Source organism: Nelumbo lutea, chromosome 2, assembly GCF_056320005.1.
Source record: "Nelumbo lutea isolate HS-2025 chromosome 2, American lotus-T2T, whole genome shotgun sequence".
Classification (NCBI taxonomy): Eukaryota; Viridiplantae; Streptophyta; class Magnoliopsida; order Proteales; family Nelumbonaceae; genus Nelumbo; species Nelumbo lutea.
The window spans coordinates 41,227,781-41,251,718 of NC_142685.1; the positions used below are offsets into that span (position 1 = coordinate 41,227,781).

The following is a 23,938-nucleotide window of genomic DNA, read 5'->3' on the forward strand; positions in this document are numbered from 1 at the left end:
TTTTAGATGCTAAAAATTACGTTGTTGCCTTCATTTCCATATTGCAACAATGCCACCAAGTTGGATATAAAATTCGCATCTCATCCCAGGGATTACGGAAAAAAAATTTAATTAGCTATCGGTGGTTTGCCACGTTGCAATATATTTTCAAATGGCTCCCGCTGACGTGTCACATTGTCACGTAACGACGATTGCCGGATGCTCAGCCGACAAGCACACAAGGCCACTTTTGTATTTTATAATACGTAGTCGCTCTCTCTCTCTCTCTTCCCCCACACTCGGCTAAATCCAGATGTTGCAGTAGAGAAGCTGCGACATACCAACTAACTCTTCCCCTAAATAAAGTCACCACCACTGTTCAGTTACTTCGATGCTCAAGGCACTAATCAATTTTGAATTTCCGGCGACTTGAGTCAGAATTCTTGCCGTGTTTTCGTCGTTTTCCGGGATGGGTGTACATAGTGATGACGTGGTATTGATTCAGAAGGGGAAGCAGCCTGGTGAACCATGTGTGATCACCGTGAATTGTCCAGACAAGACCGGCCTCGGATGCGATCTTTGCAGAATTATCCTCGAATTCGGGCTTTGCATTACTAGAGGAGGTCAGGGCGATCCTTGGTTGCAGTTACTGTTTTCCAGTCTCGATTTTGTTAGTTGTTGTCTTGGGTTTCTCTCCGGGTGTATGTCCATTTTTGACTTGAGGGTCGAATTTCTGATTTTTGGTCCATTATTTCAACCATCTTTCTTTTTCTTGCTGTTTATATACCACTCAATTTAGTAATAGAGACGGTTTGACGGTTTGTTGTCTTGCTTGATTAAATTGTCTTTCCCTAATAAGTTTCATTTGATTTGGTTCAACTTGTGTTATTTTTCCTTTGTGGGCAATGTTATTGGATTTTGTCAAGTTTGTTGAATTTCAGTTGTATTAGTATTTTTGCTTTTATGAGAGTTGGTGACTTGGTGGTAATTTCTGTGTAGATGTTTCAACTGATGGGAGATGGTGCTACGTAGTACTGTGGGTGGTGCCTCATCCTGTATCGCTTACTATTAGTTGGGGAAATTTAAAAAACCGTCTTCTATCTGTATGCCCATCATGTTCAGTTTCATTTTACTTCAATCAAAATTCCAGTCTTTCTACTCCTTCCCCAGTTTACCTGTTGAAATTATTTTGTCTCAACCGAAAAGGACTGCTACATGGTAATTGCAGATGTTTTATTTCGCATGCTCTCTTCCCATTTTTGACCATCTTTGGCACCGATTCATTGTGAGTTCTGCTGCAGATGTCACTCAGGTCCTCTGCGAGCTTGAACTTACCATTCAGAGGGTAAAAGTGATGACAACGCCCGATGGCAGAGTCATGGACCTCTTCTTTATTACAGATGGAATGTCAGTTCTTATATTCCCTTTTGTACTTTTTTCTCTATTTGATGTTCCTTTTCTTCGACTGTATATACCTTGGTATATTATAATTCTTGTGTTGTTTCGGTGCTGTGATTTTGATTTGAAGCTCTTGGATTTTGCATTCTTATTCCTGACTTCAATGTAATTGCATTTGCTCAGCTTTTATATCAGGCTCAACTTTCTATTTCTGTTTCCACCAAGTCCACATATCTTGGGGTAGAGATGTCAATTGGTGGGTCTGGTTCAGGACAGGGTGGATCAATCCCGAACTGATTATTAATAAAAGGACAGCCCAGTGCACGAGGCTCCCACCAATGCAGGGTTTGGAGAGGGACAGATGTACGCAGCCTTACCCCTGCACATACAGAGAACCGAATAGGCACAGAACCAAACAAATTATTAATGGGATAATTAGGTCTGACCTGATTAGACCTAGTACACCTGACATATATTATTACCTACGATAATAACAACTTGGAACTTCACTTTTGATAATATAATCTTAATAAAAATGACAGTAAATAGCCAGCTGTTTATATGTTGATAAAACTACTGTTTTAGCCAAAATTATCTTGTGTACTATCTATGAAATTTACTCTCTTAGACATAAAATATAACAAAAATTACAAGAAAACAAGAGAACCTTTATATATTATTAACTATGTAATTGGTTCTTGTCTTAATTGGCTAGAACAGCAAGAATTGGCCCCAGCCCAATTGTTACTCGGGACACAAATTAAACCACATAACCAGAACTGATATAATCAGTCAGTTGGTTCCCTTCTATTGGGTAGATCCTATCCATTGACAGCTCTGTCTTGGGGTTGCATGTTGCTCCTAGCTTGATATTCTGAGTTCGATGATCTCCGGTACTTGATATCGACCCCTCTTTAAGAAATAACAAATAAGTATTTTGTTATCTGGCTACTAGTAGTTAAGGTTTCCTTAAAAAAAATTATTCAGTTAAAACATGATTATTTTTCGTAGAATGAGATTTCAGATGGAGGGATTGAGATAGCTACAGTTGTAGGACTACTTGGGTAGTAATCTCGAATAGGTGATAAAGTAAAGAAGAGTGTAAGGAGAGTGATCAGTCATTTAGAGTGAAGACTAATGATGCCAACATAAGGATTTTACTCATACAAGTTTAAGGCCACAAAAGGATGTACTGGTGGCCGAACAGTTGGTTGTTATGAGCCCGGGCGTAGGATCTCGTCACGGGTCAGTCCACGGGGAGAACTTCTAGTTTCCCCTTGCCCCTCCCTTTGCGTGCTGACCTTATCGTGGCGACCTAAGGGGTGATTTGTCCAAGAGATCACCCTAACTCTCCTTTACTCTTCTCTTTCACTGAAATTTTGGATGCCTTTATTCAATAATAGTGGCTCCTTAAATAGGAGATTACAAGAGTCTTGGTCTTAGGGAGACTCCTTGCTGAATAGGGAGACCTCCAACTCTATCTTGATAAAATAAGACTGATAAGATAAAATAAGTCTCTCTTAATCCTAATCTAATAAGTTAATATAATCTCTCTTAATCCTAATCTAATAAGATAAGTCTCTCTTAATCCTAATCTAATAAGATAAGATAATCTAATCTACTAACTTAATAAGATAATAATAACAAGATAGTCTAATCTAATCTGCTGAATGGATAAGACTGTTGCTGCTGAATTGGATAGGATGAGAACACCGGATCGTTGCTGCTGCTGTTCCCAATACGCGTCCACATCATTGGTCAGTCATGAGGTGTTGAAATTGTTAGTTCAACAAAAGACATGGCCTTGGATTGAATGGAGGACTGTAGCAGGTGGCCATCCTATGCAGCTGGTGACAACTGACAAGCTCAGATAATGGTGATAGTTATGACTTGTTAGAGGAAACCCATAGCTCTTGCTTAACAGATTAAATTTCATATTGTCTTCCTTCAAATAATGGCTTCATGGCCACATTAATGTCCCTTCTTTTCTTTTTCTTTTTTTTTTTTCTGAGAAATGGTGATAATTTCATTAATGATCAGAAAAGGAAAAACAGAGGCTGTTGAGGGAGAGGTTTCCTCCACAGCCAAGAGCTACAAAGATCATGAAAGTAAAAAGACATTACACAGCAAAATCATTGACCCACAGAATACTATCCCAATGGATTACAAGAAAAATAAAAACAAGACCCTGAAAAAGAGTTTGGATCTGCTTACCACGCACATCCTGCCACACATCAGGAACATTGGTTGTACTTTAAAACACCGATATTCCTGATGTATAGCTGGATGTGCGTGGCCAGCAATGTATCGTGGTCAGCAGATCTGGACTCCCTGAAAAAGCCTTTCCTTTTAACAGAGGTTCATTTGATCAAGTTTCTACATTGACTGTTCCTTTCAGTAGCAAATCTCCATAACCATTTGGAAAGAAGAGCTGTATTGACCGGTTTATGCGGTCTGATTCCCATACCTCTTTGCTGTTTGGGTTAGCAAACTTCAGACCAGGCCACAAGGTGGAATTTTTCTCCTCATCTTTACCCTCTCAAAGGAAATCCCTTCTAAGTTTTTCGATGGAGTTCAGAACTGATGCCAGGGCCCTGAACGGAGACATGTAGTAGGTTGGTAAGTTTGACAAGGCACTCTGAATGTGTGGTTTTTCACCCTTTATTGATCTTTATTCTGTCAATCACTGGATTCCATAGTTCCTTCAATTTACAATTTTTTCCCAAAGGCAAGCAAAGAAATTCTGAGGTAATGGAACCCACCCACATCCCAAAACAACTGTAAGCTCATTAATATTAAGAACCTCCCCCACCAGAATACGTTCACTCTTCTGGAGATTAATTTTCAAACCAGAAGCTACCTCAAAGCAAGTGAGAAGTTACCTGAGAAAAACTAAGTCTTGGCTGCAGGGTCTTGAGAAGATTAGCAGATCATCTGCAAACTGAAGGATAGGGTCACCGTTTGCCGAGATTTTGAGCCCTTCAAGGTGTCCACCTGAGATTTCTCTGTCAATCAGCTTGCTCAATGCTTCCACCACAATGGTGAGGAGAAAAGGGGAAATTGGGTCAGCTTGCTTAAGACCCCTCTTAGCAGAAAAGAAGCCCTCAGTTTTCCATTCACCAAGACTGATAACTTTGCAGCTGCTTGAGAACAACATATCCATTTTGCCACTATACACCAAAGCTCATCCTTTGAAGAAGATATTCAACAAGACACCAATGGACATGGTCGTACTCCTTCTCCATGTCTAATTTACACATCACTCCCGGGCTCCTCTGCCTTAAGCCTTGAGTCAATACATTCATCTACTACTAGTGCACGATCCAAGATCTGTCTCCCTCCTACAAAGACACCTTGTGAAGGGGAAATGATAGGGATTAAAACATCCTATTTTCCAACACTTTAGAGATCAATTTGTAAATACTCCCAATTAAACTGATGGGCTAGTCTTTGATATCAGCTTCTCCCTTTTCTTTGGTATCAATGAAATGAAAGTAGCCTTGGATGCATCAATTAGGCTGGCATTTGCATGGAAGTCAGAGAACGCAGCTAGCAGGTCTTGTTTAATGACCAACCAGCACTTGTAAAATTCAATGGGGAATCCATCTGGTCTAGGAGCCTTGTCACCCACTAACTCATTAATAGCTTGCCAAATTCCATTCTCTTCTAAAGGGTTTTCCAAGGTAACTCTATCTTGGACTGAGATCTGTGATAATATCAGGCAATGCAGCTTTGGTCTCACCACATCCCTGGCTGAAAATAAATTGTTATAAAATTTAACAATTGCATCAGAAACTTCCTTGTCTCCTACAAAACGAACCCTTATGCCAACGTGGCTTTTGATGTTACTCTGCCTGGCATTTGCTATGTTATGGAAATAGGCAGTGTTATTGTCATTTTTCACCTTCCTTAACCATTGGACTCTTGACCTGTCTCCAAGCTATTTCTTCCATAAGAGACAGCCAACAAAACTCATCTCTGGCAAGCTCTCTCTGGCTAAGCTCTTCAGAAGATAGGAGGGCAACTTCTATGGCATCTATGGCTTTCAATTTTTCTAGCCATTGTTGCTTCCTGGAATTGATACAGACCAACTCCTTCTTACACCACTCTTTTACTTTTTTCTTGAGGAACTTCAACTTAGACCAGAAAACAAAGCAAGGATTACCTTCAAACACTGCTTCATTCCACCACTCTTCTGATTTCTCTTTAAAGCCAGGTATTTCAAACAGCATAAGTTCAAATCTGAAAGGGCTACCCTTTTTCTGAGTGTTTCCCACTTTCAAGATAATTGGTCACTGGTCAGAGGTTGCTCTCGGCAGTGCTTGTTGAATTACTTCTCCGAACTTGTCTTCCCAGCTACAATCAATGAGAGATCTGTTCAGACTGGACAGGGCTGGATTTGATCTCAGATTACTCCAGGTATACTTAGCACCTTGAAGTAATCATGGTTTTTCTTCCAATCATGGAATTTCTTTGGGCATGGATCAAATGCCGAATTGTTTATCTCCATATCAGGATTCAGTGCTATTCTAGTAGAGAGGTAGCATATTTCTACCAATCAATCAAGGTTTTCTTTTTTTATTTAATTAAAATATAAAGTACAGTCTAACAGAAATCCGAAGACAAGATAAAACAGTGTTTATATATAATCTGCTCAGCAGTTGTTTCAGGAAATCCAAACATAAAAAATAAATAAATAAATAAAAAAGCAAAACAGATGCCCTCCCCCTTACCATGGAAAGAAACTAAGCTATATCAAGAAGTCAAAAGCTCACGTACAAAAGACAGGAAGCATCAAATGATAAGTTTATACAAAAAATAATAACAATAGTCACAACAGAAATTACAGACATTTATAATTAGTAGACCAAATAAGTGCACCATCCATCTTCATTCACAATTGATGGAAATTAGGTTTTTTGACAGACAGCAAAATATATCAGCTATTAGAAAAGCTGTACCGAATTAAATTGTCTCGCCAATAGGCATTTCAGAAGCATTTCTTCCTTTTTTTTTGGGGGGGGGGGGATGTAAGGTAAATTCAATTATAAGTATCCATAAATCTTACAAGTGTGCTCCATGTGCAGTGAGAGGCCTATACATGAGACAAGCATTTCTTCCCTTTTTGACAAATGTCTCTAGAATAAATTTCCTAAAAATATATATGATGCATGTTCATACATGATTAACGGTTAGAGTGAAGGACAGACTACATTAATTCTACCAAATACATGAACTTTTCCATCAAATTGATAATCAAGCAGACCCACATTTGCTGAAGTATAGTCTGATCTTCTAGATGTTGCTTCCATTCTGGGTAATGAAGTTGAAAAGTTTCCTCCCAGTATTTAGCCCTCTCTCCCACTGGAAACCCAAAATCAACTGCATTCTAAGATTTGTGGATGTATGTTATGGGGTGGTTATAGATAACAAAGCACCTAAAGAAAAGGGTAGGCTGGGATTGAAAATAATATTTAAAAAATAAATTTGTCTATCCTCAATAAATAACTTTGGAAATTCCAGAACTGAAGCTGAAAGAAGATATGGACTGGAATTTCATGAAATATGTAGATACCCCCTTCAAAACATTGCAGAGTGATAAGTGCCAGCTTGTCCTGATTCCCATCTTTTGTGAAATATGTGGTGGTGGTAAGGTTTTCTAATTCAGTCCAGGTAAAAGAAGTGTTATCAGCCGACTTAAGAGGAATTCTTTTGTCCTTCATTTATGTTTTTATATTTAGTGTCTGTTTTGTCCTTAAGGTGTCCCATACTTAAAGAGGGACATTTAAGTAATTGTAACACATCCCAAAACTATGTATAAAGCATGTAGCCAACTGGGGCAGATTTGGTTTGAGACTCTCAAACCAGCCTTTTTTGTTTCTTTCTTCTCCTCCTCTCCTATTTTCCTACAGTTCTGCATGTTTTCATAAAAAGGAACTACAACCCCTCTGCTCTAGTGTCTAACAACCATGGCAGAGCTGCAACTTGAATCAGAATCCAACATATGACCAGGAATTTAACTTGGCAAGAGAAAAAAAAAATAATGAATCATGCAAACACCCACAGAAAATTATAAACTATTAAAATAGTCCATTTTGAATATTAACATTATTTAGGTGGCATTTGATAAATCTGAAATCTGAAGTCTGAAAAGATAAAAAGATATTAAAACTGTCTAAAATCTGAAAAGAGGCATTGATGCTTTTCTACTTTTCAGAGTCTCTGAATACTTTGGCTTATTTGTGTTGGACCAAACTCTTAACATTTGAAATACCCTGTTTTTACTATTTTACCCCAAGAATAGACTATTTGGTATATTTGAACTCAATTTGTACTATTTCATATAAAATAGTTGATCAAATTCAAAATAATATTAAAATCGTACAAAAAAATTAATAAAATATATAATAATTACGAAAAATAATTAATAATTAATAAATAACATAATTAAATTAATAAAAAATAAATACTCACTATTAAGAAATAATAAAATAATTAAAATTTAATAGTGAAATTAATAGTTATAATAATATTGAACTAACCCGAATAAAAAATAATTAAATACATAATAATTACGAAAAATAATTGATAATTAAAAAATAACGTGATTAAAATAATAAAAATAATTACTCACTATTAAAAAATACTAAAATGATTAAAATTTAATAATGCAATTAATAGTTATAATAATATTGAACCAATGTGAATAAAAAATAATTAAATACAGAATAACTACGAAAATAATTAATAATTAATAAATAACGTAATTAAATTAATAAAAAATAATTACTCACTATTAAAAAATAATAAAATGATTAAAATTTAATTGTCTGCTTGTCAGAGCCAAACAATGAGTTTAGTAGAAACAGTAACTATCATGGGCCCAAAGGTTGCATGAACACCTCCAGGAATGCCATGGAGATGAAGAAGGCAGAAGCTGGAGCTAAGGTCCAAAATTTTACAGAATGGGCTCTAAAATGTATAGACTTCTACTAAACAGGGGTAGAGTAAAATCAAAGTTCAGCTGTTGAGATCCAACTCCAGTTGTCAGCATTCAAAACATTTCTAGATCTTGCTGGTAACTAACCAGCCTTTGATGTGGAATGCTTTCCCCTCAATCTCTTCTCTTAGCTCATCTGACCTTGGTTGGGCATCTGGTATTTCTACTACTGCAATTCAGGGGTTGCTGGGAATGGTAGTAGAAGGTGGTGCGGACAATGTCAACCAGTGTTTTCTTGAAGCATCACGTTTTGGGAGCACCAAGCTTGTCCTTATCTTATTGCAGATAGCTCAAAGGAACAACTTAGATGTGGATGACCCACAGAGTAGGAATAGCACCTACTCTATGCAACTCATTGACAGACACAGTGAACCTGAACTTGATGACCAGTGATTCACTTGGATTTCTATGAAAGTGCACACAGACACACTGCTAATCATCTCAACATATCCTATAAAATAACAATTTTGTGTAATATGGAATGACTACTAAAGCAACAGTACACATTTGGTTAATGATACAGTGATATCATTAACCAATATCCCATGGACTGATTCAGCTATATCTCATGCATTTTTCTGTTATTACTGGTAAAAACTATACAGTGAGATCTCATTAGTTGATAGGTTCATTCAATTCTGCTGGCAAAACTTATGTTTACCTCAAAATTTACCAAAAACTGTATCATTAATAAATAACATACACCTTATCTTTGATTCTGATATGCCAACAACTGGTTCCCCAAACCAACACCATTCATTTACTCATCCCCGGAGAGCTTGGGACACTCAACAAGATCCAGTAAAAAGCAATATGACTTCAATGAATGGGCCAAAAGTAAAATGTTATAAGTAGAACCGAGGTGGTATAACACAGTTAACAAGTTCTTTGAAAAAGTCCTATTCCCTCCCTATACAATGAGTAAAGTAACCTGATAATACAAACTGCGTGACCACAGAACATTGGAACAGGGAGTTCTTTCCCTAAAAAAAAAATGCAATTCTGGGATTAAACTAGTTTTAACGAGATGATTTTGAAGATGCCCAATTGTCTTCTGCCAACATACTTCAAGGAATCTAAAGATGGGTTGTTCCCCATATTTGATAAATTGAAGAAAACTACAAAATTAAAAGAAAAAAAAAAACTCCAAAGAAAACGAATTTGGGTCAGTTCTTCTCCCCAACATACATTTGGTTAATGATAAATCTGTTGACGTTTGGTGTGGCTAAGTAATTCAACAACCTCAATTACACCACCAAAACTGCTACATTTATCTTTTGGTATGAATGTTGTAACAGCCTCAATTATACCACAAAAACTGCTACATTTATCTTTTGATATGAATGTTGTAACAGTCACAATTACACCACCAAAAACTGCTACATTTATCTTTTGAGATGAATGTTGTAACAGTCACAATTACACCACCAAAAACTGCTACACTTATTGTGACTTCTCCACTTCCCTATTTTCTTCTATAAAAGGGGTGCCTCCTAGGGGTAGTATGTGTATGGAGAGAAGCATTAGAAGGCTGAAGAGATTGGGAGAACTTCATCACCATCTTCTGACAAGATCTGCTCCTACTCTGTTTGGATTGTTCTTCTTCTTCTCTGCTGCCATTAAAGGTTTCTCTCACACCAGCTCAAAGCAGTCATCTATGCTCTTTTTTGAGTGCTTCAAGGCTTTGTTAAAGGCATTTCGACACTAGTAAGGTGGTCAATTTGTAGTTCTCTCATCAAGGACATGAATAAACATGTTTTTCTTTATTCTCCCGTGGATGTAGGTCTCTTTGACCGAACCACGTAAATCTGGTACCATCTTTACCTTTCTTTTGCTCTTATTATTTGCTTTATAATTCACATATTCCTGAATTATTTTTTTCTTGTTTGCCATACTAATTAATCGGTAATTCAGAGTTTAATCCTAACAAACTGGTATCAGAGCATTGTTTTGGGATTATTATCGATTAATTTTGTTACTAATGGCATCAATGAAGTTTGACATTGAGAAATTTGATAGATCTGTGAATTTTGGTCAATGGAAGCTCAAGATGAGAGCAATTTTGATTCAGAACGGCTTGGAGAAAGCCTTGGCAGAGCAAAAGAAAAAGCCTGAATCCATGTCGATGAAAAGTGGGAGGAGATTGATATGAAAGCCATGTCTGCTATTCATTTGTGCTTATCGAACGAGGTTCTTCGTGAAGTTGCTAAAGAAACCTCTACAGCAGAATTGTGGCTCAAGTTGGAGTCACTCTATATGACAAAGAGCGTGACCAATCGGCTTCTGCTGAAAAGCAGACTTAAGGACCTTCGTCTTCGGGAAGGTAACTCGATTAAAACCCACCTTGATGAGTTCTTCTCGATTGTCATGGATCTACAAAATACTGATGTTGTAATTGATGATGAAGATCTAGCTATCACTCTTTTATGTTCTTTACCTACATCATATAAGCATTTTAGAGAGACCTTATTGTATAGGCGTGAGGAGATTACAGTTGAATATGTAAAGAATGCATTGTTACAACACGAACTGATTGATAATCAACTGACCAATAACCCAAGTAACTCTACAGCCGAGGGTCTCATTGTTCGTGGTAGGCCACCTGAAAGAAGTGGCAGCAGTAAGTCAAAGGGTCGGTCTAAATCAAAGCATCGTAATTTGACTTGCAACTATTGCAAAAAGAAAGGTCATGTTAAGGCTGAATGTTTCAAGTTGCAAAATAAGCAGAAACATCAGGCAAGTGGTGACACAAGAAAGATCCTCATGTCGAAGCAAGTGTTGCGGCGGATGAGTCAAAGAATGTTCTTCTGCTAATTGCAGATGCAGTTGCAAGGAAGGGTTCAGAATGGATTATGGACTCAGGATGTTCTTACCACATGTGTCCCGACAAAAGTGCATTCTCCACATATGAAAATTTTGATGGTGGAGTTGTTTTGATGGGCAACAACGCAGCTTGCAAGGTTGTCGGTAAAGGGACCGTCAGGGTGCATATGCATGATGGTATTGTGAGGACATTAAATGAAGTCCGCCATGTTCCTGATCTAAAGAACTTGATTTCTTTGGGTACACTCGACTCCAGGGGTTGCAAATATTCAGTTGAAGGTGGAGTTCTTAAGGTAACCAAAGGTGCTTTGGTAGTTATGAAAGCTAACAAGGTTGGTAGATTATATGTATTGCAGGGAAGTACTATGATAGAATCTTCTGCTTTGATCTCGTCATCCATGTCCGAGGAAGATCTTACAAAGATGTGGCATATGAGGCTCGGACATATGAGCAAGAAAGGGATGACTTCTTTGAGCAAGTGGACTTACTTTGTGGGCATGTCATAGGTACTCTTGAATTTTGTGAACATTGTGTGTTTGGTAAACACAAAAAGGTTAGCTTTGCCAAAGGGATACATAGGACCAAAGGTACACTTGATTACATCCATTCAGATTTATGGGGCCCTTCTCGTGTTTCTTCGAAGGTGGAACAAATTATCTTCTGTCATTCATCGATGATTTCTCTAGAAAGGTATGGGTGTATTTTCTCAAAAATAAAAATGATGTGTTTGAAGTCTTCTTGTAGTGGAAAACTATGATCGAGAAGCAGACATGAAGGCAGATTAAAAGGTTGAGGATTGATAATGGGCTCGAGTTTTGTGAGTCTGACTTTACAAATTATTGTTTGAAGGAAGGTATCATTAGACACTGCACTTGTGTTGGTCGACCACAACAGAACGGTGTGGCAGAGTGGATGAACCGCACACTATTGGAAAGGACTCGTTGCATGTTGTCCAATGCAAGTTTAAATAAGTCCTTTTGGGCCGAGGCAGTTTCCATGGCAGCCTATTTGGTGAACCGATCTCCGCATTCAGCTCTTGAGGCTAAGACTCCATTTGAGATTTGGTCAGGCACTCCTGCTGACTATTCATCTTTAAGAATATTTGGTTGTCCTGCTTATACTCATGTTAACGATGGAAAGTTAGAACCTAGAGCCAAGAAATGTATTTTCGTGGGCTATGGCTCCGGTGTAAAGGGTTACAAGTTGTATTGCCCTTCGAGCAAGAAAATTATTATTAGTCGTGATGTTATATTTGATGAATCACGCATGTTATCTCCAAGAAAGGAGGATTCTGTTGCTGGCGATTCAGGTACATCACAGGATGACCGAATGCAGGTGGAGGTGGAGCCCAGTCCATCTTCACAGCCTTCTCAGTCTATTTCAGATGAGCCAATCACATTGGGTGATGTTTAGCTCAGTCAGGAGTCGCATACTATTGCAAAAGATAGACCGAGGCGATAGATAAGACCACCAAGCAGATTTGATGATTGTGTGTCTTATGCATTGACCGTCGCTTGTGAGGTAGATAGCACTACCAATCCGATCACTTACGATGAAGCCATATCTAGTCTAGACAGTGGTAAGTGGTTAATTGCCATGGAAGAGGAGATTGCATCCCTCGAAAAGAATGGCACATGGGAGCTTGTATCACCACCACCAAAGAAGAAAATTGTTGGGTGCAAGTGGGTCTACAAGACTAAGGAGGGTATTCCTGGTGTTGAGGATGCTCGACACAAAGCAAGGTTAGTGGCACAGGGTTTCAGTCAAGTTGCAAGTATTGACTATACTGAAGTCTTCTCCCCTGTTGTTAAACATTCTTCTATCCGTACCTTGCTTGCTTTAGTAGCTATGCATGACATGGAATTAGAGCAGTTAGATGTTAAAACTGCATTCTTGCATGGTGATTTGAAAAAGAAGATTTATATGAAACAACCAGATGGTTTTGTTGTAGAAGGAAAGGAAGACCATGTTTGCTTGTTGAAAAAGTCTCTGTATGGCCTTAAGCAGTCTCCAAGGCAGTGGTATAAGCACTTTGACGCTTTTATGACTTCTAGTGGTTATCCCAGGAGTGCCTTTGACAGTTGTGTTTATTTCAGGAAGCTCTCTGATGATTCTTTCATTTATCTGTTATTATATGTTGACGACATGCTCATTGCTTCTAAGAATAAGTCTGAAATTGTGAAGTTGAAGTCTCTCTTGAACAGTGAGTTCGAGATGAAGAATTCGGGTCCAGCGAAGAAAATTCTAGGTATGGAGATTATTCGTGATCGTGAGAATGGGAAACTGTTTCTCAGTTAGCAGAACTATATTGAAAAAGTTCTTGATCGTTTTGGCATGTCAAATGCCAAACCTGTCTCCACTCCTCTAGCAGCTCACTTCAAATTATCGGCGAAGCAGTCACCGAAGTCTAATGAGGAGAAGGTCTATATGGCTTGTGTGCCTTACTCTAGTGCTGTTGGTAGCATCATGTATGCTATGGTATGGTCGCGTCCAGATATTGCTCAGGCAGTCAGTGTTGTGAGCCGTTATATGTCCTATCCGGGGAAGGCTCATTGGGAAGCCGTGAAGTGGATTCTTAGGTATTTGAGAGGTACATCTAATTTCTGCCTTGAGTTTGGAAGATCCATATAGAAGCTTGTCGGTTATTGTGATTCTGATTATGCTGGAGATCTTGATCAGAGGAGATCTCTCACTGGCTATTGTTTCACTTTGGGGAGTACCTCTATTAGTTGGAAAGCTTCACTTCAGTCGACTGTTGCTTTGTCTACGACTGAAGCTTAGTATATGGCTGCGGCTGATGCCGCTAAGGAAGCTTTATGGTTACGAAATTTGGTTGGTGAACTCACAATTAGACAGGAGGCTACAGTGATCTATTGTGATAGTCAGAGTGCCATACATTTGACTCATGACCAGATGTTTCATGAGAGGACCAAGCACATTGATGTGCGTTATCACTTTGTTCGTGATATTGTTGAGGATGGTCGTGTTTTGCTCAACAAAATAGCTTCCGCTGAGAATCCTGTTGATATGTTGACAAAGCCATTACCATCATCCAAGTTTGATGCTTGCATCGACTTGGTGAGTCTTGTCTCATTTGATGCTTGATGCCCTTGGGGCATTTGGAGAGGGAGATTTGTTGTTTGAATTATCGCCAAGGTGGAGATTGTTGACGTTTGGTGTGGCTAAGTAATTCAACAGCCTCAATTACACCACCAAAACTACTACATTTATCTTTTGGTATGAATGTTGTAACAGTCTCAATTACACCACCAAAACTGCTACATTTATCTTTTGAGATGAATGTTGTAACAGTCACAATTACACCACCAAAAACTGCTACATTTATTGTGACTTCTCCACTTCCCTATTTTCTTCTATAAAAGGGGTGCCTCCTAGGGGTAGTATGTGTATGGAGAGAAGCATTAGAAGGCTGAAAAGATTGGGAGAACTTCATCACCATCTTCTGACAAGATCTGCTCCTACTCTGTTTGGATCATTCTTCTTCTTCTCTGCTGCCATTAAAGGTTTCTCTCACACCAGCTCAGAGCAGTCATCTATGCCCTTTTTTGAGTGCTTCAAGGCTTTGTTAAAGGCATTTCGGCACTAGTAAGGTGGTCAGTTTGTAGTTCTCTCATCAAGGACATGAATAAACATGTTTTTCTTTATTTTCCCGTGGATGTAGGTCTCTTTGACCGAACCACGTAAATTTGGTGCCATCTTTACCTTTCTTTTGCTCTTGTTATTTGCTTTATAATTCACATATTCCTCAATTATTTTTTCTTGTTCGCCATACTAATTAATTGGTAATTCAGAGTTTAATCCTAACAAAATCTTACAGAGAATCTGGGTAAAGCAAATCAAACGAAAATCATTCATGTTTATCCATATACCACAAAGAAAACGAATCCAAATGGTTGAATAGCATAAAACATTCCTGTTTATCCAACAAGCATGGCAATAAAAAAGAAAAAAACTGAAGATTGCGAGGGTTTTTGAGGGAGCTTCTTCAGATTCGGTTCGAAGAGAAGGTTCTTCAGTTCGAAGCAAGAAGAGAGCAGATTCGATTCGAAGTGAAGGTTCACAGAGAAATGGCGGTGGAGCTTGCTTGCAGAGAGGATGGCGGTGAGCTTCTTCTTAGTTCGAAAATAGGGTGAATGACCTAATTTTTTGGGTTTTATTTGAAGGACAAATTGTTGTTATTTTTAATTTTTATGAGGATAATATCATCATTTACCGATGTCTGAATGGCCTCTGACTCGCCCAACCACTTACATTTTAAGATTTGAAAATGCATTTCAGACCTAATATTAAGAGGCACATCCAAACGGCTGTGGCGTCTGAAAAGCAACTATTTCAGACTTCAGACGTCTGAATAGTGCAATCAAACGCCACCTTACATATAGAAAATGGTCTAAAAATTATATTTGTTTTTTATAAGCAACATTAAAGAGGATTTTTTTTTGGTTAATAACAGGGCAATATTGTATTGATTGCCAAAGGAAGTACAAGTGCCCTGGCCTGTCCAGTTTTGACAGCATGGCATAAATTCTATTTGTCCAATTTTCACATGCTATAAGATGATGTACAAGCATAAATTCTAAGAAGGCACATATAATAATTTCTGTGCTTATATATATATATATATATATATATATATATATATATATATATATAATATGTATTTTTTTGGTAATAAAATAAAAACTTATCAAAAGAAAAAGAGAATGATACGAAGAAAGTGACCAGAGATGACCCGAGCGAAAAAGAGAAAAAGAGAAAAATCCACCCCACCCATCCCTGCTTATCAGAAAACAATCGACCCAAAAAAACAACAAAAGTTATAACTTCCCCCCAGAGAAAATAAAAAACACCACACCCAAACGAATTGGCACAAAGTAATAATAAATGATGCATGTATGTGAAGACCAAAAAGTATTTGGGTGAAATAATAAGAAATGACTTTAAGTGCTTGTAATTCAACAATGGATATGGCACTGAACAGAATGGAATGGCGAAACAGGATTCATGTAGCCAACCCCATATAGTTGGGGTATGTGATATGTTCTTTCTAGGAGTCACGAACAGGCAAGAAAATATTTTTGAATTAGAAGACGGAGAGAGAGAGAACTAAAAATTCTGAGTTACAAACTGAGATTAGATATGCAGGTTGTGGGAAATTATGTAGGAAAAGAACAGGGCAGAGTTTTTAATGTTGTCTTTGGAGAGATGAATTTTTGAAGGTGAAGAGGTGTAACACTTTCTCTATTAGGTGCCAATGAAATGCTTAATATTAGATTGCAACTTGTGGAGGTGGGTGATTGTGGTTTAAGGGTTTTATTTCTTTTTATTCTTTTATTGTATTAGTTGTTAAGGGAGATATATATTCTTATTGGATGACGGATCATTTGCTTGAGGTAGTTTGATAGGCGATGATGGGATTTTGTTTCTTAGCACCAGATCTTGTATTCTCTTCTTTTTCTTTTGCTATCAAATATGTATAGGCATGTGTATATGTGTGTGTGTCTGTGTATAAACAAAGAATTATCCTCAACTGTCTACACTTGACCTCAAAACACTTCACACACCACCATGAAAATGACATGAAGAAAATACAGTCACTCATGGAACAAAATAGCCAAATATGAAATGCTCCAGCAAGGACACATTCTTTTCTATGAATAAGAATTAGAATACCACAATAAAACTTAATTGGTCAGGTGGATTACGTATTATCACTTGCACCAGGTGTAAAACTACTGAACTGACAATTTAATTAGTTTGCCTGAATAAACTTCTTTTGGATATTTTAATTCCATGGGTTTCTGGCCCTCCTACAAGACCTAAGTTGTTAACCTAGTTAATTCAGTGGACACATTTTCTTTTCTTGCACACAACGTTTTAATATGTAATAAAACCAAGATGAATTTGTCATTAGAAGTCAATGCATTGCAGAGAAATGATCTGCCAAAAAGGATGGGGAAATGACTCAGCACCATGCATTATTTAGTGCAAATTGAGACGTTTGATGTAATTAATGCAACAAAATCTGCCCCATGATCTTCGTGATTTTTCAGTTAACATCCACCTTTTAAGTAATTAATGCAACGAAATCTGCCACATGCAAGATATAAGCATAGATGATAACATCAAGTTTGACTTTAAAATCAATGAACTCAAGCATAGTGGCTCTTTATTGTATGTATGATATATAACCCAAGTAAGTTTTTAAGGTCTAAAAAACCTTAAAGAAATGAAGTGAAGAAAACAAATAAGAAAGGATAGTACTAGGCCTGAGTCAAATTAATTCTAATTGAATAGATTGTAAGGTTCAAATGGTAATCACAAAACTCATTTCAGGAAGGGATTGAGTCATAAATTTCGAATTGGAATTCTGGAGATTTACTGTTCATAATTTTAATGATGAATTGTTTAGTAAACCACATGATTTTTGACAACTATGGTTTGATGGAAATGTGAGAGAGAAGGAACTTATTAGGCGCATTCTTTCCTATGTATTTTGTTTATGAGTACCAAGTGCCAGGTTTTATTCTGATTTCAGCTTGGAGCATTATAAAGATAATACATGAACTGTGTGTTCCAAGTGCCTAGTGCTAGCATGATGTCTATCCAGCATACGAATCATTAGATCAAGGCATCCTGATAACACCACTGCACAGTTATCAAGCTCAATTATTTATAATTGAGAAACATGCCTACTGAACCTGAGTATCCAAATAAATGGACCACCTGTTGGACATCCTGTGGCATAATCCAGTAACATTATGTTTTCTAATTGTCATTTTCTTCTGTATGACAATTAAAAACACAATATTACTGGATTTTCATCTGCATGGTCAAGAAATCTATGGACAATGGTCAATAAATAAGTCACAATGGTGGTTGGTGGACAGCAAGCATTATAATTACTCAGTTTTAGTTTTTGTTTACTTATGATTTCAACTTTTTCCAATCTTAATGGCAGGGAATCAGCACACATTTGCTTCTTCATTCGTCATAGACTAGGTCATATGGCACACTTACTCTTGGGTCTGAAGGGTCTATTATTAGTTGGTCTTTGCAGTTTCACAGGCATATTTTAGCCAGTGGAAGGGGCAACTTGGCTTTGGCTTTACAGGAAAAACCTTTTGGAAGGCAGTCATTTGTGTTCAGGTGTGGAGTGTGAGTGAAAAAAGAAATAGGTAGAAGGACCATTACTCAATGTTGATCCCAGCTATCTGGGTCTTGGGTGGGGTGGACTGGATATATACCTAACATTTGGCATTTGTACGAAGTGTTAGCTTTCAGACCCAAACCCATGTTCCCATGCTTGCCAGCCCTAGATTTTACCTTGGCATTGAGATCACACCTTGAAGAAAGAAATATGTGTCCTGACAAATAAGATAGCATCCATTGAGGCATCAAGGGGTAGGTACTCTCTCTTCTTATTCATGGATGTTGGCAAGAGATGGACTCAATGAGATCTCCTGTTGTGATATGAGGAAAAAAACCACCTGATAAATTTTCAGTTTTCCTTGGGAGTGAGTCCTCCCAGTGGGGCTATTCCCATTCCCCCTGCCAATTGTTAGTGAGATAAATTACAGTTCAATGGTATCTCTCTTCAAAATTCCAGGTATGTTGGACTGGGGTGGTATTTCTCACGGTCAAGTCAAGTTACAGCATATTTTAGGCATTTAGTGGCTTCCACTAAAAGCCAATTAGCCAAGTTGATGGTTTTTTAATTGGCTATTGAAGAGGACTCAACAAATGAAATAAGTTGTCGAAGTGTTGGAAGCAGCCATTGGCTATTAGCTCAGTTCCCTGATGAGAATTAGGAGATTTTGGTTGCTACACCTAGAATGTTGAATTTAGTGGCAGATGGGCTTGCTAGGTTTAGGTTATATAAGGTTTTTCTCATATAGTGACAGCTCCTCTGCACCCTTCCTTTGTAATTTTTGTATTGGTATGGGCTATCTATCCATACTATTGTGCACATGAATCCTACCTTTTTCCTATTAAGTTATTAATATTTCATATAATTTTTTTATCAATATTTATATTTCATATAATCACTCTTTCCAAAAACATATATGGTAGAAGACATCAAAAATAAAAAGAAAAAAGAAAAATCAGCTCTGGAGATTGCTCCTTTGTGAAAATAGTATTTAGGCTCAGTTTGGAAAGAGTAGAAATACAAAAATGTACAGTACAGATGTATATAAAATAATACAGAATACATGGTTTTGCACTCTATATATTTGTATTTGTACTCCTTCCAAACTGAGCCTTAAGAAAACATAAAAGGGATAAATAAGAGACCATGATATCCACTGTTTGCATCCTTTTTCTGAAGTTGGATTTTAGGAAGAGCATAGGTGATTGGTCAGTGGAACTAACCAAATCATCTGATGGAGTGAGCAAAGTTTTTTTTTTCTTTTCTTTTCTTTTTTTGATGCTGCCGCTGATGAAGGCATTTTGGGGGGAAGGCTGAGCTTTTAGGGGAGAATGATGTAATATAGATTTCTGAATGGTTTGTTCATGTCAAACTATTATCTTGGCAGTTGACTGAATCATACCATATTTTTCTACCATTTTGATTTTAAATTTTCAAAAAGCTAAGATAATTTTTTTAAGGGGTTGAGAATAAGAAGTGCACTGACATAAAAATATAGTCCCATATAATGTATGACTATATGTAGTATGGATGTCAATATGTGGATTATTACTGGCTATTTACTCTTTAATCTTTGCATTGTATTATTTCAGGGAGCTATTGCACACAAAAAAACGACAGGATGAGACATGTGAGCAGCTGAATTCTGTTCTAGGAGAGTCCTGTGTCAGTTGTGAGCTCCAGTTGGCTGGACCTGAATATGAAATTCAACAGGAGTTCTCTTCTATTTTGCCAGTAGCTGCTGAGGAACTGTTTGGTTGTGAACTATTGGACAAGGAAACTCGTACACAAGCTCTTAGTGCAGATTTGACAAAACTCAAGAAGGCCAGTGTTACAATAGACAATTCCTTGAGCCCAGCTCATACCTTGTTTCAAATGCATTGTGTTGATCAAAAGTGTCTTTTATACGACATTATGAGAACTCTGAAGGACTGCAATATTCAGGTACTTGTAATCTGTTCCACTCCAACTTCTCTATTTGTTTGAGACTTGATATGTGGGCTGAGCAATGCCAACTTGCCAAGGAAAGAAGCTTGCTCTCCCTCTGTGTGTGCGTGTGCATTTGTCCAGAACTGATGTCCCTACGATTAAGTAGATTGTAGTTTTCTATAAATGGCAGTAAATGTGTAGTTGTGCTCATTGCACTTTAGCCATATGCTCGCAATATGCTACTATTAATTGCTGATTGGCCACAGTTGGAACAACACCATGACGGTCATCATGTCATCATGTTGGATTTGGCAAAATTTTACTTGTATGGTCTTATCTAAGAGCTCTTATGCTGAACCAATCTTTTGAATGATTTTTCTCTCCACAACTGTCCATTGTCTACGATTATACACCTATGTTATCTTGGCATACCATAGTAGTGGTAATTTGGCTTTTTGTTATAATTAGTCCTCTTGTTGTTTGTCATTTAGATAGCTTATGGCCGATATTCATCAAGTATGAATGATTATCGAGATGTGGACCTGTTTCTCCAGCAAAGTGATGGGAAAAAGATAGTAGATCCTGAAAAGCAGAGTGCATTGTGTTCCCGTTTGAAGGTGGAGATGCTTCACCCGTTGCGAGTGACCATTGCCAACCGTGGGCCAGATACTGAACTCTTGGTTGCTAATCCAGTAGAATTGTCTGGAAAAGGCAGGCCACGTGTTTTCTATGATGTTACTCTTGCTCTAAAAATGCTAGGGATCTGCATTTTCTCGGTAAGAAATGTAATACTTGGAAGCCATTTTAATGTTTCTTGGCTCGTTGTGTCTTCCAGTCAGGAGTTACAAAAACTATCTTGCTTTCTTTTGTAGGCTGAAATTGGAAGGTATTCTGCCTCTGGTCGTCAATGGGAAGTATACAAGTTTCTTTTGGAAGAAAGCCATGAGTTTCGTTTGTCAAATAGTCAAGCCAGGACACAGATTGTAGACAGGGTGAGAAGAACTTTGATGGGCTGGTGAACCGATTTAGTTCTTCTACCTAGATCGCAGGGCCACCATCACATTCAATTTCTTCCCTCTGGGTATCTCTGAGGATCTAAACCCATGTTTATAATGCATTCATCTCTTATAATATCTAAAAACATATTGCTTGCATTCTCAAATCATCTTTTTTCTGTTGACTATTTTCTTCATTTAGGTTTTATCCTCTCCTTCGTATCCAATATGAGTGGAACTGCCCCTTGAAAGATTAACCCATCCCATATATAGCCTTGGCAGTTGTCTGCATTCCCCAGTTGCAGGACAAACAGAGCAGTTTATATCTTTATTTTTCAAAGGACGAGCACCTCGGTTCGATGGGTACAGGACCTGTAGATGAGCTCTAGGGCCCCATGACTTGCCACCTCTCCATTGTTTCAGGAATTAGCGCCTACCATTAAATGGATTTCGTCTCTTAGCTAAAACAATGGCTGGGCTGTGCCGAGAATCAGCATAATCAGATTTCTTTTGGACCATATGTATTGACCATTATTTTTAGAGCGTTAATCAAAACACCGTCATATCATCACCAAATCACCATTTTTTTGGACTGTACTCCTTTAACTCTAAAGACTCCATTTGGACTGTACTCCTTTCAAACTGAGCCAAAAGTGCATTTTATTCCACTATTCGATTAAATCAAGTAAAAGTGTAAAACTAAAACAGAGTATCTTGCTTTTCGAAAAAAAAAAGTATCCTGTTTTTTGAAAAAAAATTAGTGTTTCGTGATAGGCGTTAATCAAAACACTGTCATATTATCACCAAATTAACATTTTTTTCATGATATTCATCTATATGTATTGATATTTACAAAGTGGGTTTTGATTTATATGTGCACCAATCATTAGGGGAATCATCGTTTTACTGCATCCCCAAGTATTTATTCACTACTCATTTGATATGGTGCCTAATGACACATAGTGGCACCTAGTTGTCTATAAACGATTTATAAAATACTTTTCTTGGTTTTGAAGACAAATCAAGTACATGTTTATTTAATAAACGAAAGTTATATCAAAGACAAAGTATAAACATGGGAGTAATTGCTATTTGTATGTGACTCTATCTTGGATATTTTAGCTCAGGGCGCCTTTGCTGCTTGAGCTGACAGTCACTAGGAGTGTTTGGTACCCTTCACAATTAACAGATGCATTTAAAGTAGAATTGAGAAGGACAATTACTAGGAGTGCTTGGTACCCTTACTGTTTTGATATATTTTATAAATATTCTTAAAATACCTTTTCTTCGTCATTGCAGCAAGCTGCCAATGAGGTGCTACATTTCACAATCCCAAACTTAAGAGAACGGTGGAAGTGATTCTGACACAAACTAACGACAAGGGAGGTTTTGTGGTGGGCACACTCTGCTCATTTGCTGGGCAGTTCGGGGATCCAACATATACAAAGATCTTTGTTGGTGGGCTGGCCTGGAAGACTCCCTGAGAAATGATGAGATGCTATGTTATCCAAGAATCTGTGGTGATCACCGATAAGAACACCCGAAAATCTAAGGGATATGATTTAAGGATCCGGATGCCGCAATGAGGGCTTGCTAGGATCCATCACCTGTGATCGATTGAAGAAGGGCTAACTGCAATCTTGCATCTCTTGGTGCACATCGGAATCACCCATCTACTTATCAACTGCATCTAAAATCCAAGTTCTTAATAGGCTCAACAATGGTAGTTTTTCTATCTCTAAGTGTACGCCACTTACCCGTTAAAGATGACAAGGTTGATCAATTTCTTGCGTTGGAATTACAGAGTTGCTTCAAGTCTTGCAATCGGAGCTCAAATATGGGCAATCTTCAAGCACCTTTCAGGTGATTCAAGCTTCATGAATCCGCAGATGTAGCAATTAAGAAATCCCGTCGGTACAACCCTAGTTGTTCTTAGCTAGTTAAAGTTACGGTAGTGATCACAACAATAACGATGACCTCTTAAGAATACATTTAACTATATGTGGTAACCTTTATATCAAGGTTGAAAATATCGAGATAACGCCTGTATTTGTGCTTTTTAATCTATTTCTTATTTTTATTTTTTTCTAAATCGTCTGACCCAAAACACCCCTTTTAAGGGCGTATAGAGATAACGCCTGTGTTTGGACTGGGATGCAATTTAGTCGCAAGATGTGGTTGTGAGGAGGAAATGTCGCCCACCCATTCCGGATCCTTAATGACGTCAATTAGATGGATCTTACCATTCCTTTAGAAATATGATGGGAGAGAAGAAACCACCATTTAAGTTTTGTTGGGTCCTAATGCTCTTGAAGGAGAGTGTTTGTTGCCAATGCAAACTTTGATCAAAGTTGGCATGAAAAAGCAGTCTGCCTGTCACCACTACCGAAGACAACTTCGCCAATTATTGATTGGTGCGTTGGTCCATTCTAACAAGGCCTTGGGTGGAAAGGTCAACAACAAACCGCCTCCTTTCAGGCCATCACTTGCTCTGGAATCCGTGCTTTCTTACAGAGACGGAGACAGAAATGGGGGTGGAGACGAATGCAGAGACCGAGTGGACTTAAAAGTTGGACTTCCGAATTTTTTTCATCAATTGAGTTTTATTTTGAAAATTTGATGAATAGTGGGGAATAATTTCGA

The 23,938-nt window shown here is 37.8% G+C and overlaps 1 protein-coding gene across 7 annotated transcripts; it reads left to right on the plus strand.

Moving 5' to 3' along the window:
- The first annotated feature begins 238 nt into the window (after positions 1-238).
- On the plus strand, positions 239-23,362 carry LOC148870083 (ACT domain-containing protein ACR9-like). 7 transcript variants are annotated; one of them, XR_016107649.1, is made up of 7 exons: positions 261-602; positions 979-1,197; positions 1,281-1,386; positions 19,964-20,315; positions 20,792-21,076; positions 21,173-21,381; positions 22,595-23,362. XR_016107649.1 is itself a non-coding variant. In XM_088971917.1 (7 exons), the coding sequence occupies exons 1-7, from the start codon at positions 449-451 to the stop codon at positions 22,652-22,654; spliced, it is 1,296 nt and encodes a 431-aa protein (XP_088828043.1). In that variant the 5' UTR covers positions 263-448; the 3' UTR covers positions 22,655-23,362. The 7 variants fall into 7 exon arrangements, 4 of the variants coding, with proteins under 4 accessions (XP_088828044.1, XP_088828043.1, XP_088828045.1 ...); XM_088971917.1 differs by having other exon boundaries at positions 263-602; positions 21,173-21,292; XR_016107650.1 differs by lacking the exon at positions 22,595-23,362 and adding an exon at positions 21,498-21,614 and having other exon boundaries at positions 265-602.
- Positions 23,363-23,938: the final 576 nt, after the last annotated feature.